Source organism: Anthonomus grandis, chromosome 17, assembly GCF_022605725.1.
Source record: "Anthonomus grandis grandis chromosome 17, icAntGran1.3, whole genome shotgun sequence".
NCBI lineage: Eukaryota > Metazoa > Arthropoda > Insecta > Coleoptera > Curculionidae > Anthonomus > Anthonomus grandis.
Window position 1 is genome coordinate 18,050,021 of NC_065562.1, and position 26,746 is coordinate 18,076,766.

The following is a 26,746-nucleotide window of genomic DNA, read 5'->3' on the forward strand; positions in this document are numbered from 1 at the left end:
TAAAAAAAAATAAAACAAATTTTGTCCTGTTTTTTCCATATACCAAACCACTGTACCAAAGGTTGCTGTGTTGAGTGTTGCCTACCCGCTTAGGGCATTTGTGTGTTCATATTTAGACAGTGGGTGGGTAGTTTCAATTTTAAAGGGCAAAAACTGTTTTACTTTTAAAAAAAATCGCTTCTTTTTACAGGAAATCCAGAATCAATTTGGCAAATTTAAACACACTAAAGCGCCAATTTAACCAGAAATTAATATGATCTCATATAATTTAACTATCAAAAATTTGTGAAAATATATTTTTGTGAATTCCATATCTCTCCAAAATCACATAGCCTGTTTTGGAAATAATCATTTTAAGTAAAATTTTGGAAGTTATGAAATTTTTTCAAAAAGTGGTCCAAAAAAAATTAGTCTCAAGTTTAAAAATTCATAAAAAATTCAAATCAAGACCAATTTACTTGAAATTTAATGGGATTATAAAGCGTTCAATTGGTATTCCATTTGCAAAAGCCTTAAGGAAATTGGTGTATTATTTTTGAAATTATGAATTTTTTTCAAAAAGTGTTCCAAAAAAATTAGTCTCGAGTTTAAAAATTCATAAAAAATTCAAATCAAGACCAATTTACTTGAAATTTAATGGAATTATAAAGGGTTTAATTGTTATTCGATGTGCGAAGGCCTTAAGTAAATTGGTCCATTATTTTTGAAATTATGAAATTTTTTCAAAAAGTGGTCCAAAAAAATTAGTCTCGAGTTTAAAAATTCATAAAAAATTCAAATCAAGACCAATTTACTTGAAATTTAATGGAATTATAAAGGGTTTAATTGTTATTCGATGTGCGAAGGCCTTAAGTAAATTGGTGTATTATTTTTGAAATTATGAATTTTTTTCAAAAAGTGGTCCAAAAAAATTAGTCTCAAGTTTAAAAATTTATAAAAAATTTAAATCAAGACCAATTTACTTGAAATTTAATGGAATTATAAAGGGTTTAATTGTTATTCGATGTGCGAAGGCCTTAAGTAAATTGGTCCATTATTTTTGAAATTATGAAATTTTTTCAAAAAGTGGTCCAAAAAAATTAGTCTCGAGTTTAAAAATTCATAAAAAATTCAAATCAAGACCAATTTACTTGAAATTTAATGGAATTATAAAGGGTTTAATTGTTATTCGATGTGCGAAGGCCTTAAGTAAATTGGTCCATTATTTTTGAAATTATGAAATTTTTTCAAAAAGTGGTCCAAAAAAATTAGTCTCGAGTTTAAAAATTCATAAAAAATTCAAATCAAGACCAATTTACTTGAAATTTAATGGGATTATAAAGCGTTCAATTGGTATTCCATTTGCAAAAGCCTTAAGGAAATTGGTGTATTATTTTTGAAATTATGAATTTTTTTCAAAAAGTGTTCCAAAAAAATTAGTCTCGAGTTTAAAAATTCATAAAAAATTCAAATCAAGACCAATTTACTTGAAATTTAATGGAATTATAAAGGGTTTAATTGTTATTCGATGTGCGAAGGCCTTAAGTAAATTGGTCCATTATTTTTGAAATTATGAAATTTTTTCAAAAAGTGGTCCAAAAAAATTAGTCTCGAGTTTAAAAATTCATAAAAAATTCAAATCAAGACCAATTTACTTGAAATTTAATGGAATTATAAAGGGTTTAATTGTTATTCGATGTGCGAAGGCCTTAAGTAAATTGGTCCATTATTTTTGAAATTATGAAATTTTTTCAAAAAGTGGTCCAAAAAAATTAGTCTCGAGTTTAAAAATTCATAAAAAATTCAAATCAAGACCAATTTACTTGAAATTTAATGGAATTATAAAGGGTTTAATTGTTATTCGATGTGCGAAGGCCTTAAGTAAATTGGTGTATTATTTTTGAAATTATGAATTTTTTTCAAAAAGTGGTCCAAAAAAATTAGTCTCAAGTTTAAAAATTTATAAAAAATTTAAATCAAGACCAATTTACTTGAAATTTAATGGAATTATAAAGGGTTTAATTGTTATTCGATGTGCGAAGGCCTTAAGTAAATTGGTCCATTATTTTTGAAATTATGAAATTTTTTCAAAAAGTGGTCCAAAAAAATTAGTCTCGAGTTTAAAAATTCATAAAAAATTCAAATCAAGACCAATTTACTTGAAATTTAATGGAATTATAAAGGGTTTAATTGTTATTCGATGTGCGAAGGCCTTAAGTAAATTGGTCCATTATTTTTGAAATTATGAAATTTTTTCAAAAAGTGGTCCAAAAAAATTAGTCTCGAGTTTAAAAATTCATAAAAAATTCAAATCAAGACCAACTTACTTGAAATTTAATGGAATTATAAAGGGTTTAATTGTTATTCGATGTGCGAAGGCCTTAAGTAAATTGGTCCATTATTTTTGAAATTATGAAATTTTTTCAAAAAGTGGTCCAAAAAAATTAGTCTCGAGTTTAAAAATTCATAAAAAATTCAAATCAAGACCAATTTACTTGAAATTTAATGGAATTATAAAGGGTTTAATTGTTATTCGATGTGCGAAGGCCTTAAGTAAATTGGTCCATTATTTTTGAAATTATGAAATTTTTTCAAAAAGTGGTCCAAAAAAATTAGTCTCGAGTTTAAAAATTCATAAAAAATTCAAATCAAGACCAACTTACTTGAAATTTAATGGAATTATAAAGGGTTTAATTGTTATTCGATGTGCGAAGGCCTTAAGTAAATTGGTCCATTATTTTTGAAATTATGAAATTTTTTCAAAAAGTGGTCCAAAAAAATTAGTCTCAAGTTTAAAAATTTATAAAAAATTTAAATCAAGACCAATTTACTTGAAATTTAATGGAATTATAAAGGGTTTAATTGTTATTCGATGTGCGAAGGCCTTAAGTAAATTGGTCCATTATTTTTGAAATTATGAAATTTTTTCAAAAAGTGGTCCAAAAAAATTAGTCTCAAGTTTAAAAATTTATAAAAAATTTAAATCAAGACCAATTTACTTGAAATTTAATGGAATTATAAAGGGTTTAATTGTTATTCGATGTGCGAAGGCCTTAAGTAAATTGGTCCATTATTTTTGAAATTATGAAATTTTTTCAAAAAGTGGTCCAAAAAAATTAGTCTCGAGTTTAAAAATTCATAAAAAATTCAAATCAAGACCAATTTACTTGAAATTTAATGGAATTATAAAGGGTTTAATTGTTATTCGATGTGCGAAGGCCTTAAGTAAATTGGTCCATTATTTTTGAAATTATGAAATTTTTTCAAAAAGTGGTCCAAAAAAATTAGTCTCGAGTTTAAAAATTCATAAAAAATTCAAATCAAGACCAATTTACTTGAAATTTAATGGAATTATAAAGGGTTTAATTGTTATTCGATGTGCGAAGGCCTTAAGTAAATTGGTCCATTATTTTTGAAATTATGAATTTTTTTCAAAAAGTGGTCCAAAAAAATTAGTCTCAAGTTTAAAAATTTATAAAAAATTTAAATCAAGACCAATTTACTTGAAATTTAATGGAATTATAAAGGGTTTAATTGTTATTCGATGTGCGAAGGCCTTAAGTAAATTGGTCCATTATTTTTGAAATTATGAAATTTTTTCAAAAAGTGGTCCAAAAAAATTAGTCTCGAGTTTAAAAATTCATAAAAAATTCAAATCAAGACCAATTTACTTGAAATTTAATGGAATTATAAAGGGTTTAATTGTTATTCGATGTGCGAAGGCCTTAAGTAAATTGGTCCATTATTTTTGAAATTATGAAATTTTTTCAAAAAGTGGTCCAAAAAAATTAGTCTCGAGTTTAAAAATTCATAAAAAATTCAAATCAAGACCAACTTACTTGAAATTTAATGGAATTATAAAGGGTTTAATTGTTATTCGATGTGCGAAGGCCTTAAGTAAATTGGTCCATTATTTTTGAAATTATGAAATTTTTTCAAAAAGTGGTCCAAAAAAATTAGTCTCGAGTTTAAAAATTCATAAAAAATTCAAATCAAGACCAATTTACTTGAAATTTAATGGAATTATAAAGGGTTTAATTGTTATTCGATGTGCGAAGGCCTTAAGTAAATTGGTCCATTATTTTTGAAATTATGAAATTTTTTCAAAAAGTGGTCCAAAAAAATTAGTCTCGAGTTTAAAAATTCATAAAAAATTCAAATCAAGACTAATTTACTTGAAATTTAATGGAATTATAAAGGGTTTAATTGTTATTCGATGTGCGAAGGCCTTAAGTAAATTGGTCCATTATTTTTGAAATAATGAAATTTTTTCCATTATTTTTGAAATAATGAAATTTTTTCAAAAACTGTTTTACTTTTTAAAAAAATCGCTTCTTTTTACAGGAAATCCAGAATCAATTTGGCAAATTTAAACACACTAAAGCGCCAATTTAACCAGAAATTAATATGATCCCATATTCGACATTCCCATATTTCCACAATTTAACTATCAAAAATTTGTGAAAATATATTTTTGTGAATTCCATATCTCTCCAAAATCACATAGCCTGTTTTGGAAATAATCATTTTAAGTAAAATTTTGGCTTTGCGCTTTGCAGTTAGCTACAAGCATTGCGTTCGTGTGTAAACTTTTTTCGTGCAAAATGAGTCGATGCAAAAAAATATTAATGATGCTGCCCAAACAACCATCTTTAGAAAATATTCCTGACGTCGGCCACGTTGAAAATTTGGACACTACTTGTAAGTTTTTTTACTATCTTTAACTTATTGTATTGTAATATCTTATTATTGTCTTTAGTAAATTGGTCTACTGTTCTTACCGATTTTTGGTTGTGAATAAATAAAAAAAGGCCGTATTTATTTATTGTTTGCCAATGTCTGCAATTACAATTCATTAACTTTTAGGATAGCTTGAGTTCGTATCTAAAGTTATTCTCAGAAGTACCTACTTATGGCTGTTTCTGTAAATTATTTAGTATTACATTAATTATTTATAGCAATACAAAACGTGTAAAAAAAACTGTGGATGGTCGTAAATACAACTATATCTATCTATTTGATGAGTGTGTGTGATGGTGCTAAAGCGATTTTAGAGTTTTGTTTGTCAATGTCAATTATTATAAACGTAATAATATTATTTTTACAATACGTAGGTACAATAGTACAACTACCTTTTCTTAAGAAATTAAAATTTTTGTTAAAAGATATAGTTTTTTAGAGTTTTAATTATAAAAATGTCTTTTTAGAAAATCTTAATCATGCACCATTTTGTTCGGCCCATTCTGATTCAAATACAGTCTCTGCTGAAGAACCCGAATCCACCAGCCAATCAGTTAACGGTAAATAAAATCAGTAATAATATGAGAATTATCTATATAAATAATAGTAATATTATTCTTTAATTTTCTTTATTCTTCATTAATTCTTTTATTCTATTATTATTCTTATTTATGATTTTTTTAGCAGAACTTGACGAAGAACCTTTTGATTCAGATGACTCCATTAAAGATGCAAACTATCTTCCCAGTGACCAATCAGGTAAGTTAATAAGAACAGTAATGACTCTTGGTGTTAATTATCATTTTTTTAGATGATGGTGGCTTAGACAATCACGTAGTACTTAGAAATACTAATCAAATACCAAAAGATACGTCAGTTGAACCAAAAAATAAAAAGAAAAAATGTCCCACTTTTTGGAAAAAAAAAATGTTCGCAGAGACAATAAGAATTCGGGGCTTCCATATATAAACTCAAAAGGAAATCACGTTCTAGGCAGGTTCTTAGGTGAACCATGCAACAATTCTTGATTGACACTTCTTTAAACGTAGACCATATATTTTTTTTCAATTTAGGATTAAATGCAAAACTCGTATTAGCCAGGAAGAAAGGATAAATATTTTTACATCATTTTGGAATCTTGCAAATGTTGATAGGCAACGAGATTTCCTAAATAATTTGGTAGAGGTTATCGATTGTAAAAGAAGAACAACTGGCACCAACAACTTAAGAAGTTCCAAATCTATGAAATTTTATCTGTGCATTAAGGATTCTAGAATAAATGTATGTAGAACAATGCTACTTAATACCCTTGGTGTTAAAAAGGGATTTCTGAATTTTGCCAAATAGTAACACCACAGAAAAAGATAAGAGAGGCGGTTATGGTACCTCTAAAATATCAGAAGATGCAGTAAATTTTTTAAAACAACATATTCAGAAATTTCCTACAGTCTCTTCTGAGGAAATTGAACCTAAAGCAGATGCATAGGTTTTACTAAGAAGATTGTGCCAAAGAAAATATGGAATGTTTAAAGGAGTCACTCTATCGCCATATTTTTAATTCTCATTTTAATCTATCATTCCATAAGCCTCGAAAGGATCAATGTCCAGCGTATGAATCTGCTAACACGGAAATCAAAGTACATTTGCTGCAAAACTATGAAGATCACATTAAAAATAAAAAAAAAGAGCCAGACAGGAAAAAAATTTGGATAAGGATGCAGCAAAGGAAAATCCTAAGAAATACATTCCGCCAACTTTGATTTGCAACAAGTATTGTATGTGCCAACAGATCCCACTAACCCCATTCTTTTTTACAAGACGAAGTTACCCACATACAATTTCACTATTTTTAACTGTGGAGACAATTCTGGAAAATGCTACATGTGGTTTGAAGTAGAAGGTTCACGTGGCCACCTCCAAAGTCTTTCTACATCCATTCAAAATGTAAGGCTCTTTAGTGACACATGTGGAGGCCAACATAAAAATCAATTTGTTGCCGCTATGTTTATTTATGCCGTACAAGTTTTACCGGTAGAGGTCATTGACCAAAAATTCCTGGTTTCAGGACACAGCCAAATGGAATGCGATTCAATGCAAGCAAGAATTGAAATTTAATCCAAAATTGTCCCAGTTTATTTGCCGCATGAATGGGTAACCAGCACCATGCACCATTGCTCGGAATACAAAAAAAAATGCCCCTAAGTACGAAGTTTTTCAAAAAAAAAAAGACATAGCTTTTGTTGACTGGAAAACCCTGGCAAAGCTAACTATGATCAACCGAAACAAGGATCAAGATGGGAATGTGGTTAATTGGCATCATATTAAGTGGATTAGGTATGAAAAGGCATTCCCTTTTACAATGAAAATTAAAACAGATTTTGATGAAGATTTTCGCAGTATAATGATTCTTCCACACAGAGGAAGACGAGTGACAGTTGCTTCCATGGAAAAATATCTCAAATCCTTACACGAGGAAAAGAGGAAAATTTCAGCATTAAAGCTGAAACATTTAAAAGAAATTTGCAACTTTGGAAGTGTCCCAGATGATTGCCGGCTTTTTTTTACAAGTTTGCTAAGTAGTGACGAAACGATTGATGAGGATGAAACGGAAACGATCCTGAGGGCGAAGACTTTTTCTTACAATAATGTTATTAATAATTATTTTTATCTTTCATTATTATGTTTAGAATTAGTTCTTTAAGTTTGTAGCTTTTTGCATCACTACAACTTTGAGAAAGTATTATGTGCCAAATATGGCTATCTGCATTTTTCCTGTTTAAATTAGTTATTATTTATGTTTTTCGAAAATAAAAAATATATAAATAAAAAGATGAGTTTTATTAAAATGTGTTTTTTTATAGATTTGATTTGATACAGCCTATTAAACTTTATTTTGTGTTTCCTAAATATAAAGCAATTTGTAGATAGCTACATATGGAAATACACCATCGATATGGTTCTTCTAAATATTTGAAGAAATTTTAATGTTCGTTCTGGCAGTCTTATCTTAAATGCAAGTAGAAAAGCATCTTTAAATATCTGGAATAAATAACTTAAAAGTTCTATATGCTATAGTGACTTCATAAATCTGGAACAAAATTTACAATTATTCCAAAATCCTGGAATATAATTTTACATCATTTCCTGGTATTTTCTAAAATCATTTGAAAAGAGAAAGTTAGGACCTTTGGAATCTTTTACCACTTTACTCGGTAATTCCAGGACTGTATTTCTCCCCGGTTTTTAATGTAAAGCCCTAGAATATTCTTAAAATATCCCAAAAAAAAATAATAATAATTCTAATGAGGGACATTTTTTTTAGACCTAAACTACTTCAAATTAACTTTTTAAACAAATTTTGTCCCATTTTCTCCATATACCAATCCACTGTATCGATGGTTGCTGTATTGCGTGTTGCCTATCCACTTAGGGCATTTGTATGTCCATATTCGGCCAGTGGATCAGAGTTCCAATTTTAAGGAACAAAAATAGTTTTGACTTTTAATAAAAAAAATTCGCTTTTTTACGGGAAACTGAGAATCAATTGAATTTTTTCATAATTTCAACTCACTTAAGCCGAAATTATCCGCATTCTTTGACTCGTATACTTGCTATGACCCTTGAAGGTGGTGAGATTTTTTTGCACCTTAAAACACCAATATACAGCGTGTCCATTTAGTTATCCACCTTCCTCCATTGCGGCTGTATTTTTCAAGAAAAAAACATACAATACAATTTTAAAATTATTTTGACATATACAGGGCGTTCACGAAAGGCCTGGCAGATGATCCTGATGATATCCTATATAACATTTGATTTTCCGATTCTGCGTTAAAGTTTAAACAATTTGATGTATTACACGTTATACTTTAATCAAGTGGTTTTTGAATTAGAGACAGTGTTGAAAATCGACTTTTTTCAACTTTAAGAGGCTATTATAGACCCATAACTACTATTCGTTATAGGGTCAAATGATTTTCACATTCCTATCTTAAATTTTTAAGATCAATTTCATGACAAATTTTTTTTGCCATTTTAAGGAAAAACAAACACATCTTAAAAAGTTAAGATAGGAATGGAAAAATTATTTTATCCTATGATAAGTAGTATAAGGCTCTGTAGCAAGGAAAAAAAATTAATCCGACGTTTCGTTTTTTTTTTCCATCATCATCAACTTTATTTTTTCTTATGGGCACCATATCGGATTTTCTCATTTTTAAAAAGTATTTTTAATTGCCTTTAAAATGAGGTATATTGATTTAAGGAATTGCTAGTTTAATAATACTATTCCTAACCTATGCGCTATGTCACTAATTTCCTTTGATTTTCTTTTTAACTTCCCGATAATTGGTGCTGGATTTCTCGAAGAAAAGTGAAATTTTTTAAGTCGAAACCATTTTTGTCCCTTAAAATTGGAACTATGACCCACTGGCCAAATACGTCCATGCAAATTCCCCAAGTGAATAGGCAACACTCAATACAACCACCATCGATACAGTGGGTTAGTATATGGAGAAAATGGGACAAAACTTGTTTTATTTTTGTTAAGTGGTATTTTATTTGTTTTTTTGGTATTAAGCGTTATAGATAGCATCTTTGTTAATGGTCCGATTACTCCTTCTAGTACTTCTCATAAGAACTCCATGAGTGCAAGAGAGAAAGCTATATCAATGGGATTTCCAAGTAACTTGATTTTATATAACTGAAGCTATAAAATACTCTGTATTTGATATAGTTTTTTTTTAAAACCAATTCAATGAAAATGTGTTTCCTAACCTAATATTTCGATATTTTAAAATTTATATAGTAGGCCATGACAAAATGACATTAGCCGGTTAAACTTAATAAAATGGAAGGTCACCCTCGAATTTACACACTTTTCGAAAAATATGTTTTTTTTTGCTTCAAAAATACAGCCACAATAGAGGAAGGGAGTACTAAATGGACACGCTGTATAAACAGTTTTGTATACTTTATTGAAGATAGAGCGGGGTTTAATAATGAATTACTAATCGACAATTATTATCGATTCCGAGTGCCATTTTCTTGTTTAATAGTAAATATTTTCATCACAAGAAGTCCGCCCAGTGGCATAAATCAACAACTTTCAATTAAACTATTAACAATAATTAGACGAATTTTGTCCCATTTTTTCCCTATACCAAATCACTGTACTGAGGGTTGCTGTATCGGGGATTGCCTACCCACTTAAGCCTAAGCATCCAATGGGTCATAGCTCCGATTTTAAAGGACAAAGTCGACTATGAAAGGACAATTTTCTCATCTTTACAGGATTTAAATTTTTAACACCCTTACATAACATGATTTTTTCGGCTTGAATATACCGAGGGCTATTTTATATACTTTACCATCAACTTCGCCGACATATTTACTGAAACGAACCGAAAAACCAGAGACCATTTTTAACGCGAATTTTTCATCATTCTTACCGATAGAAACTAAAGAAGTCGTTTGCACCACGCACAAATCCATATCGGGCTTTTTTTTTTTTTTTACCCCAATCACATCAGAACTTTCACTATGAATCCCATTGTTGTTATTACAGTGTTTTTTCCAATACAAATTCCTTACAATTATTATAGTGTTAAATAAATCATAAAAAAAATGTTCCTCTTTTTATACAGCACTAGTCACGCACGTATGCAACAACAATTACTAATTAGACAAATTTAAAGAAAGAGATGAATTTGTTTATTAAGATTATGATCATCGATAACACACACACACACACACACACGCGTCTCCGGTAAACCAAATACTACATACAAATGGCCAAAGTGGTTTTAGCGGACGTTCTCGGCACAGGGAGTGACGAAAGAAGCGGTTTGGCGGGTCGTGCACCGACCGTGTTGGTTTATTTTACGGTTACGAACATACATACATACAAAAAACCGTTTTTAATTGCTAATAAAATGTGCTGTTATCGTGTTTTTTAATTCTAAAATGGCACAACTTTTTAATACAAATAACCAATTGCCTAATTGGCTAAGACATGTTAAAGGAAACAAAAAAAATCGTCGGGTGTACGTGTAACTTTAAAAGGTCGACTTGTTTTTCGATTTTCATTAAAAACTGGTTCTTCGACGCTCTCGTATTGAAATATCCGAAACGCCAACGCACTTATTCGGTTTTTATAGTCTCTTTTGTGCAAATACCCCAGCAGTAGCGTTTACAATTAGCAAATTACTTGTTTTTCGGGTCAAAAAACCTTAAGTGCCCAGTAGCCGATGCTGCTAGAAAATGAGCAAAACAACCTTTTACGGCCACGGGGGGACCGTGAAATAAATAGAAGACTTTCAAAAAAAAAAACTCAAGCAATTATAGGCCCCGGTTCTTTGGTTATCTTTGGCCATCTGAGGCACGTCGTATATGTGGGCAGCGGATACTTATCGCCGAATTAAACGGGAGAAAGTCTTTTGTTGCCTGATTTATTGTCGGTAACGTTAGGAATATTGAAAAAACGAATTATTGTCGGGATTGTGTTTGGCCGGGTTTACACCGGATTATTAATGAATGGATTTTTTCAAAACAGTTAATTTATGTATTTAATCGATTTTCCTGTAACTGGTTATTTGTAAAAAATTATTATTGTCAATGACTGACCTTTTCCTTATTTATCGTTAGTGAAAATAAAAAGTTTATCACAAGAACTCCACCCACTGGCACAAATCGCCATTTTTAAAAGTAACATTCAATTATAATCTTATTAATGAAAATAAAACAAATTTTGTCCCATTTTCTCCGCATACCAAACCACTGTATCGAGGGTTGCTGTATTGAGTGTTGCCTATCCAACTAGCGCATTTACATGAAGATATTTGGCCAGTGGGTCGGAGCTCCAATTTTAAAGGACAAAAACGATTTTGACTTTGAATTGAAAAATTTGATTTTTCGCGGGAATTTACCCTCAATAAGTTGATTTTTTTTTTAATTTAAGAAAATTAAAGCATCAATTTTACCCCAAATCGACATGATCCACATCCCTTGGTTCAGATGTTTCCTATAGAAATTTGTTTGTTTTTTGATTTTCAACTTTTGGACCTTAAAACCACACTTTTAATAGTGTTTATAAGCAAATTACGCCCAATATACAGGGTGTTTCAAAATTCACTGCATTTATTTTAAGGGCGTATTCCTGAGGTCAAAATAAGACTTTTTTTACCTATAAACATGGGTCCTAAAATGCACCCTCTTCAAGCTACAGCCATCGCAAGAAGTGAAGTAAGAAAAATCAGTTTTTGGAGAAAACTTTAATTAATGTAAAAATCGATCCCGAATGTCAATGACTAACCTTTTTCTTATTTATCGTTAGTGAAAATAAAAACTTCATCATAAGAACTCCAGCCACTGGCACAAATCACCATTTTTAAAATCAATTATAATCTAATTAATGAAAATAAAACAAATTTTGTCCCATTTTCTCCGCATACCAAACCACTGTATCGAGGGTTGGTGTATTGAGCGTTGCCTAACGACTTAGAACATTTACATACGGAGACATACGACCAGCGGGTCACGCTTCCAATTTTAAGGGACAAAAACAATTTTAAATTAAACAACTTTGAATAAAAAATTTGGATTTTTGCAGAAAATTGATTCTAATAAGTAGTTTTCGAGTAAATAAGTAAAAGTGCAAAAAACAAATTGGATTTTTTTTCAAAAATGTCAACACACTTTAATTTTACTCCTAATGCATTAAAAAAATCAGTGCAAGAAGACGATGGCACAAATCACCATTTTGATTAAATGATAAGCAAAAAATAAAAAAAACTTTTGTCCCATTTTCTCCGTATATCAAACCACTGTATCGAGGGTTGCTGTATTGAGTGTTGCCTATCCAACTAGCGCATTTACATGAACATATTTGGCTAGTGGGTCAGAACTCCAATTTTAAGGGACAAAAACAATTTTGACTTTGAATTAAAAAATAAGTTGAATTTTTTTTTAAAGCATCAATTTTACCCCAAATCGACATAATCCACATCCCTTGGTTCAGATGTTTCCTATAGAAATTTGTTTTTTGATTTCCAACTTTTGGACTTTAAAACCACCCTTTTAATAGTGTTTATAAGCAAATTACGCCCACTATACAGTATACTTATTTCACGGTTTTTGGAGATTGGAGAAATCTTTAATTAATGTAAAAATCAACCCCAAATGTCAATGACTGAGCTTTTTCTTATTTATCATTCATTTTTAAAAGTAACATTCAATTATAATCTAATTAATGAAAATAAAACAAATTTTGTCCCATTTTCTCCGTATACCAAACCACTGTATCGAGGGTCGCTGTATTGAGCGTTGCCTATCCAACTAGCGCATTTACATGAAGATATTTGGCCAGTGGGTCAGAGCTCCAATTTTAAAGGCCAAAAACGAAAAATTTCACTTTTCGCGAGAAATTGACTGTAATAAGTAGTTTTTTTTTTGAAAATTGAATTTGAAAAAAAAACTCACTAAAGCTCCAATTTTATTCCAAATCGACATCATTTACATCCCTTGGTTATAAAAATAACGAGTTTTTTTATTGTCAACTTTTGGACCTTTAACAACCATCCTTTTAATTACAAGACGGACAATACATCGGCATTTTAAAGTTGTAATTAAAAAATGAATTAACGATTTTTCTCCGTATACCAAAACCACTGTACTAAGGGTTGCACATACCTGTCCAGTGGACTAAAGATTCCATTTTACAGGACAAATGACACTTTTCACTGTTAATATCAAACGTCCATTTTTCACGAGGCACAATTCATAATTCTTTCCCAAACAAATCAACTCAGTCCTTTAAAAAAATTAATAATTCGTGTTTTTTTTTTATTAAAACATATTATTACAGAAATTCCGGCCATGATATGGCAACAACATTTTAATTAAATGCTCGATCGGACTGAAATGCGGCAAAAAAAACCAAATGTACCGCTGCCCGATATGAAAAGCGACACTAATTCGAAATCTATTATTTTTCCCCCGTATAAAGTGTTTTTTTACCTATTTGAGCTAAAAACACTGTTATTAAATAATTCATTTAAAAAAAAACATTACTTACTCATTTTCAGCATCTGTAAGTCCTTACTGGGCGAACAATTGCTCCTCCTCTTTGCGCCCAGGCCCAAAGTGGCCTCACAAACCGCCGCCACCACCACGTCCTCCTCCATTGACTGATCGAGGGTGTTGTAGCTCCTGGTGGGGGTGCTGCTCGCCTTCGCCGACATTCGCATAACCTTAAAATTTCCGCGCGCGTTTTTTCACTTGTTTCTTACAAGTTTTAACTAATCAAACCCTACCTGATTGGTTAGATTCTCGATTTCCGACTCCATCTCGTCGTTTTTGTCTTTCAAACCCGAATTCTCTTGTTGCAAATGCGTCAGTTTGCTTAGGAGGGTGTCGTGCTCCTCTTTACCCAGTTCGCTTTATTGAAAAATAAATTGTTCGTCATGTATCATATTGATTAGCCAATAGCAAACGGTTTGGTTTTAATTTAATTCCCTATTAAAATAGAAACAAGAAATTTGTTCCGGTTTCAAGAACCTAAATTACCCTAGAGAAAAAATAAAAACCCTATAGTCTCGGTCTCAAAGCATCCTTTATCAAAGTTAAATTTTAAGTGTTTGGTTTAGTGTAGGTCTGATGATGCTTTATTAGCGAAACATGTAACCTTCGGGACATATATAAAGGATGCTTTGAGACCGAGACTTGGGGTTTTTGATTTTTTCTCTACTGGTAATGGACGAGCTCTATCAATTTAAAATTCCCTAGCCAGATTTTAATTATTTTCTAATTTTACATGAAATTACCAATAAAAACCTTCTTTCTTCAGACCGTACTTTTTGTATTTGTTATACAATGTTTTTAAAAGTTGACATTTACCATACCTATAATATACTAGTGTTTGAAATAATTATGTATGTACTTTTAATGTCAGGTAAATAAATTTATAATAAATTATTCATAAATTTTATTGATCATTTTGCAAGTGTAATTCTTAAGTATATTTGGGATATTTAACTAAAGTAATATTATTCTTTTAAATGCAATTTAAAAAACTATTGATCATTGGATACATTTTCAAATATCTCATTTCCTATTGATCGAATTAAAAAAAAAATGTAGGGAGCAAAGTGGTTTTTTCAATCATGCCCTAGAAGATTGATGCCGATGAGAACATTTAATAAGGAAAAATTTATGTTTTTTAAATAAGTTTATACGCTGTGTGAGGGTGAAACCAAGAAAAAATCGAGTCAAATCAAAAATTAAATTAAACAATAATTAAAAGAAATAAAATTAATTTTGTCCTGTTTTTTCCATATACCAACCCACTGTATTGGGGGTTTTGGTGCTGAGTGTTGCCTACCCGCTTAGGGCGTTTGCATCGATATAATTGGCCAGTGGGTCACAGTTCCGATTTTAACGGACAAAAACAGTTTTAAATTCTAATAAAATAATTGACTTTTCCAATAAATTGACGATAATAAGTGGTTTTTAAGTAAGTAAAAGTGCAAAAAAAATTGGAAAATTTTAACGTTTTTAACCATTTTAAAGGACAAAAGTTGTTTTAAATACACTTTTTGTGTTACTTAATTTAATTTGAACATTTTCCTCGAGCAAATAAAATAATAATTATGTATTTTTATTTTTTAGAAAAAAAATAGTGAAAACTATCCTTATTGGATGATTTATCAAATATCTCAGTTCCTATTGGTCCAGTTGAAAAATATGTAGAGAATAAAGTTGTTCCTTGAATCATGCTCTAAAAGATTGATTCCTATGATTTTCCTTGTAGACTCAACCATTTTCGAGAAATTTAAGCCTGAACAATTTTCTAAGGAAAACTGTTACTTATGGAACAATTTATCAAATATCTCAATTCCTGTTGGTTAAATTAAAAAAATTATAGAGAGTAAAGTTGTTCCTTGAATCATGTCCTAAAAGATTGATTCTTATGATTTTTCATGTAGGAGCAACCATTTTCGAGAAATTTGGACCTAAATAATTTTCCAAGGAAAACTGTTCCTTATTGAACAATTTATCAAATATCTCAGTTCCTGTTGGTCAAATTAAAAAAATTATAGAGAGTAAAGTTGTTCCTTGAATCATTCTCTAAAAGATTGATTCCTATGATTTTTCATGTAGAAGCAACCATTTTTGAGAAATTTAGACCTGAACAATTTTCCAAGGAAAACTGTTCCTTATGGAACAATTTATCAAATATCTCAATTCCTGTTGGTTAAATTTAAAAAATTATAGAGAGTAAAGTTGTTCCTTGAATCATTCTCTAAAAGATTGATTCTTATGATTTTTCATGTAGGAGCAACCATTTTCGAGAAATTTGGACCTAAATAATTTTCCAAGGAAAACTGTTCCTTATTGAACAATTTATCAAATATCTCAGTTCCTGTTGGTCAAATTAAAAAAATTATAGAGAGTAAAGTTGTTCCTTGAATCATTCTCTAAAAGATTGATTCCTATGATTTTTCATGTAAAATCAACCATTTTCAAGAAATTTGCACCTAAGTAATTTTTCAAGGCAAACTGTTCCTTATTGAACAATTTATCAAATATCTCAGTTCCTGTTGGTCAAATTAAAAAAATTATAGAGAGTAAAGTTGTTCCTTGAATCATTCTCTAAAAGATTGATTCCTATGATTTTTCTTGTAGACTCAACCATTTTCGAGAAATTTGAGCCTGAACAATTTTCCAAGGAAAACTGTTACTTATGGAACAATTTATCAAATATCTCAATTCCTGTTGGTTAAATTTAAAAAATTATAGAGAGTAAAGTTGTTCCTTGAATCATTCTCTAAAAGATTGATTCTTATGATTTTTCATGTAGGAGCAACCATTTTCGAGAAATTTGGACCTAAATAATTTTCCAAGGAAAACTGTTCCTTATTGAACAATTTATCAAATATCTCAGTTCCTGTTGGTCAAATTAAAAAAATTATAGAGAGTAAAGTTGTTCCTTGAATCATTCTCTAAAAGATTGATTCCTATGATTTTTCATGTAAAATCAACCATTTTCAAGAAATTTGCACCTAAGTAATTTTTCAAGGCAAACTGTTCCTTATTGGACAATTTATCAAATATCTCAGTTCCTATTAGTCCAATTGAAAAATATATAGAGAGCAAAGTTGTTCCTTGAATCATGCTTTAAAAGATTAATTCCTATGATTTTTCATGTAGAATCAACCATTTTCGAGAAATTTGAACCTGAACAATTTGCCAAGGAAAACTGTTCCTTATTGGACAATTTATCAAATATCTCAATTCCTGTTGGTTAAATTAAAAAAATTATAGAGAGTAAAGTTGTTCCTTGAATCATGTCCTAAAAGATTGATTCTTATGATTTTTCATGTAGGAGCAACCATTTTCGAGAAATTTGGACCTAAATAATTTTCCAAGGAAAACTGTTACTTATGGAACAATTTATCAAATATCTCAGTTCCTGTTGGTCAAATTAAAAAAATTATAGAGAGTAAAGTTGTTCCTTGAATCATTCTCTAAAAGATTGATTCCTATGGTTTTTCTTGTATATTCAACCATTTTCGAGAAATTTGGACCCAAAATAATTTTCCAAGGAAAATTGTTCCTTATTGAACAATTTATCAAATATCTCAATTCCTGTTGGTTAAATTAAAAAAATTATAGAGAGTAAAGTTGTTCCTTGAATCATGTCCTAAAAGATTGATTCTTATGATTTTTCATGTAGGAGCAACCATTTTCGAGAAATTTGGACCTAAATAATTTTCCAAGGAAAACTGTTCCTTATTGAACAATTTATCAAATATCTCAGTTCCTGTTGGTCAAATTAAAAAAATTATAGAGAGTAAAGTTGTTCCTTGAATCATTCTCTAAAAGATTGATTCCTATGGTTTTTCTTGTATATTCAACCATTTTCGAGAAATTTGGACCCAAATAATTTTCCAAGGAAAATTGTTCCTTATTGAACAATTTATCAAATATCTCAATTCCTGTTGGTTAAATTAAAAAAATTATAGAGAGTAAAGTTGTTCCTTGAATCATTCTCTAAAACATTGATTCTTATGATTTTTCATGTAGGAGCAACCATTTTCGAGAAATTTAAGCCTGAACAATTTTCTAAGGAAAACTGTTACTTATGGAACAATTTATCAAATATCTCAATTCCTGTTGGTTAAATTAAAAAAATTATAGAGAGTAAAGTTGTTCCTTGAATCATGTCCTAAAAGATTGATTCTTATGATTTTTCATGTAGGAGCAACCATTTTCGAGAAATTTGGACCTAAATAATTTTCCAAGGAAAACTGTTCCTTGTTGGACGATTTATCAAATATCTCAATTCCTGATGGTCAAATTAGAAAAATTATAGAGAGTAAAGTTGTTCCTTGAATCATGCTCTAAAAGAATGATTCCTATGATTTTTCTTGTAGACTCAACCATTTTCGAGAAATTTGGGCCTGAACAATTTTCCAAGGAAAACTGTTCCTTGTTGGACGATTTATCAAATATCTCAATTTCTGTTGGTCAAATTAGAAAAATTATAGAGAGTAAAGTTGTTCCTTGAATCATGCTCTAAAAGAATGATTCCTATGATTTTTCATGTAGAAGCAACCATTTTCGAGAAATTTGGGCCTAAATAAATTTCCAAGGAAAACTGTTCCTTATGGAACAATTTATCAAATATCTCAATTCCTATTGGTCCAGTTGAAAAATATGTAGAGAGCAAATTTGTTCCTTGAATCATGCTCTAAAAGAATGATTCCTATGATTTTTCATGTAGAAGCAACCATTTTCGAGAAATTTGGGCCTAAATAAATTTCCAAGGAAAACTGTTCCTTATGGAACAATTTATCAAATATCTCAATTCCTATTGGTCCAGTTGAAAAATATGTAGAGAGCAAATTTGTTCCTTGAATCATGCTCTAAAAGATTGATTCCTATGATTTTTCATGTAGAATCAACCATTTTCAAGAAATTTGCACCTAAGTCATTTTTCAAGGCAAACTGTCCTTATTGGACAATTTATTAAATATCTCAGTTCCTATTGGTCCAATTGAAACATATATAGAGAGCAAAGTTGTTCCTTGAATCATGCTTTAAAAGATCGATTCCTATGATTTTTCATGTAGAATCAACCATTTTCGAGAAATTTGAACCTAAACAATTTGCCAAGGAAAACTGTCCTTATTGGACAATTTATTAAATATCTCAGTTCCTATTGGTCCAATTGAAAAATATATAGAGAGCAAAGTTGTTCCTTGAATCATGCTCTAAAAGATCGATTCCTATGATTTTTCATGTCGCATCAACCATTTTCGAGAAATTTGAACCTGAACAATTTGCCAAGGAAAACTGTTCCTTATTAGACCATTTATCAAATATCTCAGTTTCTATTGGTCCAATTGAAAAATATATAGAGAGCAATGTTGTTCCTTGAATCATGCTTTAAAAGATTGATTCCTATGATTTTTCATGTAGAATCAACCATTTTCGAGAAATTTGAACCTGAACAATTTGCCAAGGAAAACTGTTCCTTATTGGACAATTTATCAAATATCTCAGTTCCTATTGATCGAATTGAAAAATATATAGAGAGCAAAGTTGTTCCTTGAATCATGCTCTAAAAGATCGATTCCTATGATTTTTCATGTCGCATCAACCATTTTCGAGAAATTTGAACCTGAACAATTTGCCAAGGAAAACTGTTCCTTATTAGACCATTTATCAAATATCTTAGTTTCTATTGGTCCAATTGAAAAATATATAGAGAGCAATGTTGTTCCTTGAATCATGCTTTAAAAGATTGATTCTTATGATTTTTCATGTAGAATCAACCATTTTCGAGAAATTTGAACCTGAACAATTTGCCAAGGAAAACTGTTCCTTATTGGACAATTTAATAAATATCTCAGTTCCTATTAGTCCAATTGAAAAATATATAGAGAGCAAAGTTGTTCCTTGAATCATGCTTTAAAAGATTGATTCCTATGATTTTTCATGTAGAATCAACCATTTTCGAGAAATTTGAACCTAAACAATTTGCCAAGGAAAACTGTTCCTTATTGGACAATTTATCAAATATCTCAGTTCCTATTGGTCCAATTGAAAAATATATAGAGAGCAAAGTTGTTCCTTGAATCATACTCTAAAAGATTGATTCCTATGATTTTTCATGTAAAATCAACCATTTTTGAGAAATATGGACCTAAACATTTGATATTTTTATACCCTAGTTATTTTTTAATAGAGAAAAATCATCTTAATAAGTCGGCCTGTTGCACAAATCACCATTTACAAAAACTAACATTCAATTAAGCGTATTACAAAAATAAAACACACATTTGTCCCATTTTTCTCATAAACCAACCCACTGTGCCGAGGGTTGTTGTATGGAGGATTGCCTACCCACTGCACGCATTTGCATGGTGATAAGCGGCCAGTGGGTCACACATTCCATTTTAAAGGACAAAAGTCGTTTTAATTTTATATGTTTTTTAACTTATAAAAAATTATAAAAACTTATAAAATATTAACTATAAAAAACACCAATTACTAATCTGAAAAAATCGATCAAGTTTAAATTTTTTCAAAATCTCGATGTAACCGAAAAAAAAACGTAAGTAGTAATTCGTAAAACTAACCTGAGTTTCTGTTTTTCCGTCTCCAACACGCCCACTTTGTCCAGGAGCGCCTCTCTATCCTGCTCCAGCTCGCATATCCTCCCACCCAACCCCTGATTCTCCTTTTCCACGTTTATCGAGTACTTCTGCGCGACCACCAGGTCACTCTTCAATTTTACAGTTTCCTGCTCCAAAGCGGCAATCTTATCTTCCAACGACTGATTTATCACGCTCAATTGTTCCTTGTCCTTCGCGTATTGCGAGGTTAAGTCTTTTAGCATGTCCGCGTGGCGTTGCTTCAATAATTTCACCTGTAAAACAATTTGTAATTTAATGTATCAAGGCTAGTTAAAAGTCGACTCACTTGATTAAGCGTATTTTGTTCCATCCTGACGTGGTTGTCGTCGACCTCCTGGGCCAACATCGTCGCCCTATTGTTCGCCTCGCTCACGTCCAACCGCAGTTTCTCCCGTTCCGCTTGCAGTTGCTCCAAAATGCTCCTTAAACAACGGATTTCCGATTGGTACAGCGAGACGTTCGCTTGCAGTAACGTGATATGGGGGTCCTGGTACTCGCTACGTGTACCCTCCTGCATGGTACGAGTCTGTTTTTCCAATACTTCCGCCAATTCTAAATAGTAAGCAAGTGTAACTGCGAGCGAACTCTCTCTAACTCGATAGAAAGAACATTTCTTTCTATTATAGAAAAAAAAGTCTTAAGGTGCGGGTCTAGAAATACAGCGATTTGATGGTGATTTACGATATTTTTTAGTGGTCAAGTGGTTTTTTATTTAGAAAAATAGCACCAAATTGGATAAAATCGAAAAATGTATTTTTCGAGTTTACACCACTAAGTTCTCCAATACTAACAAAGCTAGGAAATCATTTTTTTCACCATAATAAAGTTCATTTGTTGGGCTTTCTAACAATTCTATATATTTTTGTACTGTAGATTAGTTTATATTTTTTAAACGATGTTTTAAGAATGAAGTTACAAAAAGTGACTGTAAAACTTCACTAAGCGACAAACTTTTTTATTTTTTACTTTTTTTACATACGTTTTGCGAACAAAATAAAGAAAAAATATCCAAAAAGTTTTTAAAGTAAAAATCTTTTAGCTAAGAGGGTAAGAGGTATAGTTGTTTAGCTATAAATTTTATAAAACCGCGCAATTCTTAAAAACTCTCGTTGGAAAACGTCCGCGGGTTTGGCGACAGCGCAGCAGTTATTTAGAAGTATTTTGTGTCCGGAATATCTAAGAATAAAAACAAAATTATATTTATAAAATAAAAAAAAGTAAAGCCTTTTCGACAAATTAAATACTTATATTATAAATTAAATACTTATATAAATACTTATTCTACAAATTAAATAATATATTTTGCTATAAACAAATACCTATATAATCATTTCTAAATAGGATTTTTAAAATTCATAACAAAAAAATCTATCCCTAAAAGATTTTTACTTTAAAAACTTATTGGACATTTTTTGTTGCCTAGGTAAATTTTACAGTCAATTTTTGTGACGCCATTTAAAAAATATAAGTTACCTACAAATCACACTGTTTTTAAATAATTAAATATGTAAATAAATAATTAAGGTTTTTAAAATAATAACTAGTTTTCTTCAATTTTGTATTTTTGGCAATTACATCAAGAGTCTCGCCCACCTAAAAAAGTTAATACAAATTTAAAACAAATACATATAATTATGTATGTATGTAAAAAAACGTTTACTTTCATTTCTTTATTTCTTCTTTATCTCCCTTTTTTTTGTGCATCTAAAATAAACTGAGGATCAAGGCACTTCGGTTTGTTTTAAAACGATTTCTGGAGCTACACATTCCAGAAAAAATTGTTTCATTTTAGGCAGCATTATGTTATTCCAAACCTCTTCATTTTTTGGAATTTTTTGAACAAAAAGCTCATTTTTGGGTCCGGAATAGACAACAAAATAACATAAACTTGCCCCCGTTATGGCCAACTGCCCTTGAATCTATTAAAATATATGAAAAATTAAAAAAAAAATTACAGCTTTTAGTATTAAATGAAAACCTGAAAATAGTAATCATGTGATTCTTTTAACATGATGGGCGAATCATTTTCTACTAAATAGGTTATTTCATTGTCCTTAACTGCAGCTTCAAAGGTCTTTTCAGAATGGGCAATTTTAAATTGCTGCATTTAACCTCTACAATTTCGTTTTCGTTAATTATGCCTACAAGAATGTGTATGGGTACAAATTTCTAACTTGGTTAAATAGTTCTTACCATCCGATGATGCAGCCAAAAAACCATAATTTAGATCAATAAATAAGCCTGCAGGTGCCACAACTTTCCGGTTTTTTCTGAAAAAAAGACGCTTATTGCTACTAATTCGTTTTGTTTTCCATATCTTGTGCTTGCTGTTTAAAAATCTTGCGAACCCGATAATATTTTTTTTCACTAAAACATCGTAAGGCGTAGCGGTTCTTCTTTTAACTACTGCCCCAAAATTAGAAGCAGTTAGCCTATTCAATCGGTGAGTTAGGTAAAGAGGATTATCAAATTGCCCGACAGTAGATTGGGATATTTGAATAAATCCTCTTTAGTAACCTAAAAACAATATTTTTTTTTGGTTGTAACAATAAATCACCATCATATAAAACTAAAAATAATTTATTAAGTAAAATTTTAAACCGATTTAAAAGTTGCATAAAAAACGACAAATTTCACGTTAAATATTTGTAAGAAATATTAGTTTACGAACCTTGAATTGTTTAACAACTTGTTGCTCTGGAGTAAGCAAGATTTCGGCAATGTCTTGACCGTAGTCAGGAACCGTTTCTTCTTTAAAATTTAGGCGCCGCTTTTTCGGTCTTCTTGAATCTCGGTCACTTTTTCTTTTTTTTCCTGTAGGGATATAAACTTTTGAAGCGATTTTCCTGGACTCCGCTTAAAGGTTTCTTTCCAGGGACTGACATGCCATTTTATAACCATAATTATATTTTAGCCCTGTTACAATATACCTGATTTCAAATGAGTCCCTCTGAATTAAATTAAGTCGTTTTCCCATATTAAACCTTGCTAAAAGGCTCATAAATAACTCAGCTCTATTATTTGTTTCCTTATCTAAAAGGAGATGCGCCTTGCTTGAAAGGTTATTAAGAGCTGCTTGTAGATGGTGATGTAAACCAGAAGCCATTAAGTTATCACAGTTGTTTTGTGATTTGTTGCCTACATTTGTGCAAAGATAGTCTTTGTAGGTTTCATGGTTTCCAAAAACATGAAAAACGGAATTTTTGATATCGCATTTGAGGGTAATAACATCATTAATGTTGGTGTAAATAGCATGCTGAACCGAGTGACATAATTCATCTAAAATTTCTCGACTTAAAAGTTTTCTTGCCTGAAGAGGTACCTCTTTTGTGTCCTGTTTTATTTTATAAAGAGCTTTTCCAAAATTTTTCATCACATGATTAATACATTCAGCCTTTTGTACCTTAAATAGTTATAATAAAATCATATTAAGTATATCACTTAATTTTATACTATACTTCTTCTAAACCATAAGAGACATATTTACGTATTTTTGAAAATACGGTTGAGTCTCCATCGGCAATTATTTTGGTGTACTTTAAACCATGGCTTTCAATACTTGATTTGAAAGCCTCCACAATAATATCATACTCCATTGCGCTGGAAGAACCGCTCCAGTTTTTAAGGCATATGTGCTCAGGTACTTCTTTATTTTCATTTGTCGCCTTGGCACAAACGGAACAATATTTATTCCTCACTCCCAGAAAAAGGACTTTTCCAGTAGCTTTTCCAACAACAACTGCCTAAAAGTAAATGTAAGAATTAGTATACTAAGTACTAATATTCTATTATTAGTATTTTGTTTGAATTTACCTGCTTCAAAACAAACTTACCACTCTCCTTTACCAACTCCTTTTTGACCACCCACCATCCATAAGCACGGAAATGCAAGGAATCCCTTGTTTGTCAACATTTCCATTTTTAATGGCAATTTCCTTTTCTTCTTTTCCGGCATTATTCATGGAATTTATAAGTTCATCTTTCCATACCTTAAAAAAAGTTAAAAATTATTATAGTTTTTCTTGGGTATTTATTTAAATTAGTAGCTTTTAACACAAGTGTTTATTTAAAATAACTTACTTGACTAAGTTTCCTTTGAGCGTTGTAAAACATAGACTTAGTTTGTCCCGGAATGTCCAAGACACTTAAAAATTCCTGTGTATGCGCATATGTGCTACCAGTTGCAATCGTTGCCCAAACCAATGCTTTATTAAAAACTGAATTTTCCTTCTTAGGATGCTCATTAAAAAGAGAAACAGATTTATTGCATTGCACAATAAAAGTGCTCCTTAAGCCAAGGCGAATTTCCTTTTTATAAATCAATTTCCCAAATGGACAAATCTTTGTATGTTCATATTGTGCAGAAATAGTGGTCTCCAAAAAAAAATCCTGTTTCCACAAATATTTTCAGTATCTTGAACTTGCTCAACTTCCAAGATGTGCTCATCAACTCTGAAAAACAATATAGCTTAGGTAAGTAGGAAAGACAATGAATACTTTATTAAATTATTCGTAAAATGAAAAAAAACAAAAATTTTATTACCTCTGACATTCTTCGATATATTCCGGATCATTGAAAAAACCATACTCAGCATTATTGTCACATATTTTAAAAACGTCTTCAAGAATGGTAGCTAAAATACTATTTACAGCAAGTGAAGCTTTTGGTCGGCGCTCACGATTTTGAGCAGCTTTTGCTTTTGAATTTCGTTTTTTGAAAGACATTTTTTACCAGTAGTTTCACTAAAAAATATGTTAAAAAATGGTATAAATTGATATGTGATACATAATATATCTGCTTTACGAACCAACTTCTCGTTACAACTACCCTCCCTATAATAAAAAATTGCCACATTCCACAATCACAAAACTTAATAGATTTAGAATCCCACGTTAATATATACCTACCGTCAACTGACAAAAAATAGCTTCTAGTTTTTGTTTGTTTCTCTTTCATTTTAACACCTATTTTCAGTAAATACATACATATTCAGGGTGATTCATGAAGAAATGTCAATACTTTAGATACGTATTCAGGGCCCAAAAATAAACATAAAAGTTTATACAAATATGATGGATTCGCAACGCCTTCGTTTCCAAAATACAGGGTGTTAAAGTTTTTATATATGTATGTGAGTGGCGCCTTCAACAAGGAAGAGCCATACTAAGATTATATTCGAATTTATCATACCAAAAAACCCCCCGACACCAATTTTTGCTCCAATATTATCACAATATCTAAGATTTTATTTAAAAAATACAAAAATTTAATAAAAAGTTGTATTTCGGAAACGAAGGCGTTGCGAACCCGTATTTGTGAAAACTTTCATGTTTACTTTTAGGCCCGGAATACTCACCTGAAGTATTAACATTTTCTCGTAAATCACCCCTGTAGATATCTAGAGAGCTGATCATAGACACTTACCTAAGAAATACTTTTTGTCACAAACACACAAAAATTAAAATTGTCAATATAATCTAAAGTTCACAAAAAACAGCACTTTTTCACAAAAATGCAACTTTCTTATTTTTTCAAAATATTTCAAAAACGAAAAAAGATAAAATCGTTCTCAAAGCGGCATTGGATTGGCATTTAAATTTCCTACAACTTTCCCCTTGCCGGTCATCGTTGTCGTGTTGATGTTGCTTCTTGCGATAAGGATTAGGAAGGGAGAGCTAGGACGAGTGGCGCCTCTACAACAGCCCATAGAAAAAACGGCTGAACTAAATTCTTGAAAGAGGAGATCAGACCCCTCTCTCTCATATATTAACAAACGTCCATAAGAGCCGTAAAACAAATTTTGGGGTCGTAACCGGCTGGCTAAAAAAGCACAAATCTCAAAAAATATTCATTTCTTTGAAAATTTTTTTTGACTATCGTATTTAGAAATGTTCCCAGATTAGTATAAAGTAATTTGGTTAACTTTGGCCCATTATTAACTGAAATATTGCGAGTTTAAGATGAGAGATCTTAATTCTGAATTAAAACCGGAATTTTATAAACGATTAAAAAAAATAGATAGAATTTTTATTAAAATTTGAAACTGCTTCATATAATAGCTATAGCTTATACCTTTATAATGGTGTAGTTTAAATTTTTAAATAATAAAAACTTTTTAAGATTTGTGCTTTTTAAATCTCTTATGGAAAATTAACATTGCTTTTAAAATTAGACGGTCCCCTTAAACTCTCCTCTCAATCGACTGTTGATAACGATTTAATGAATAAAAGAATGCCACCACCTCTTCCAAATTTACAATCACACCTAATAGATTTATAATGCCTTAAGATTTTGAAATCAATTAACAATAAAATTAAAAAATACA

General features: G+C 30.4%; 1 protein-coding gene and 1 long non-coding RNA gene across 6 annotated transcripts in view; both read right to left on the reverse strand.

Moving 5' to 3' along the window:
- The window catches only part of LOC126746254 (ninein), a 50,236-nt gene that overhangs the window by 16,642 nt on the left and 6,848 nt on the right, over window positions 1–26,746 (reverse strand). For both annotated transcript variants that reach the window (XM_050454412.1, XM_050454411.1), the window contains exons 7-10: window positions 20,707–20,972; window positions 20,364–20,653; window positions 14,031–14,154; window positions 13,793–13,967 (exon numbers count right to left, since the gene is read on the reverse strand). In XM_050454412.1, the coding sequence (XP_050310369.1) occupies window positions 13,793–13,967; window positions 14,031–14,154; window positions 20,364–20,653; window positions 20,707–20,972 (855 nt within the window). The remainder of the gene's footprint in view (window positions 1–13,792; window positions 13,968–14,030; window positions 14,155–20,363; window positions 20,654–20,706; window positions 20,973–26,746) is intronic.
- Window positions 21,850–26,741, reverse strand: LOC126746266 (uncharacterized). 4 transcript variants are annotated; one of them, XR_007663845.1, is made up of 6 exons: window positions 24,964–26,741; window positions 24,501–24,872; window positions 24,254–24,409; window positions 23,879–24,163; window positions 23,092–23,823; window positions 21,850–22,937 (listed from the first exon to the last, which is right to left on the reverse strand). It is a non-coding gene; the product is annotated as an uncharacterized LOC126746266 (long non-coding RNA). The 4 variants fall into 4 exon arrangements; XR_007663846.1 differs by having other exon boundaries at window positions 21,850–22,561; window positions 22,614–22,937; window positions 23,092–24,163; XR_007663847.1 differs by having other exon boundaries at window positions 21,850–22,339; window positions 22,399–22,937; window positions 23,092–24,163.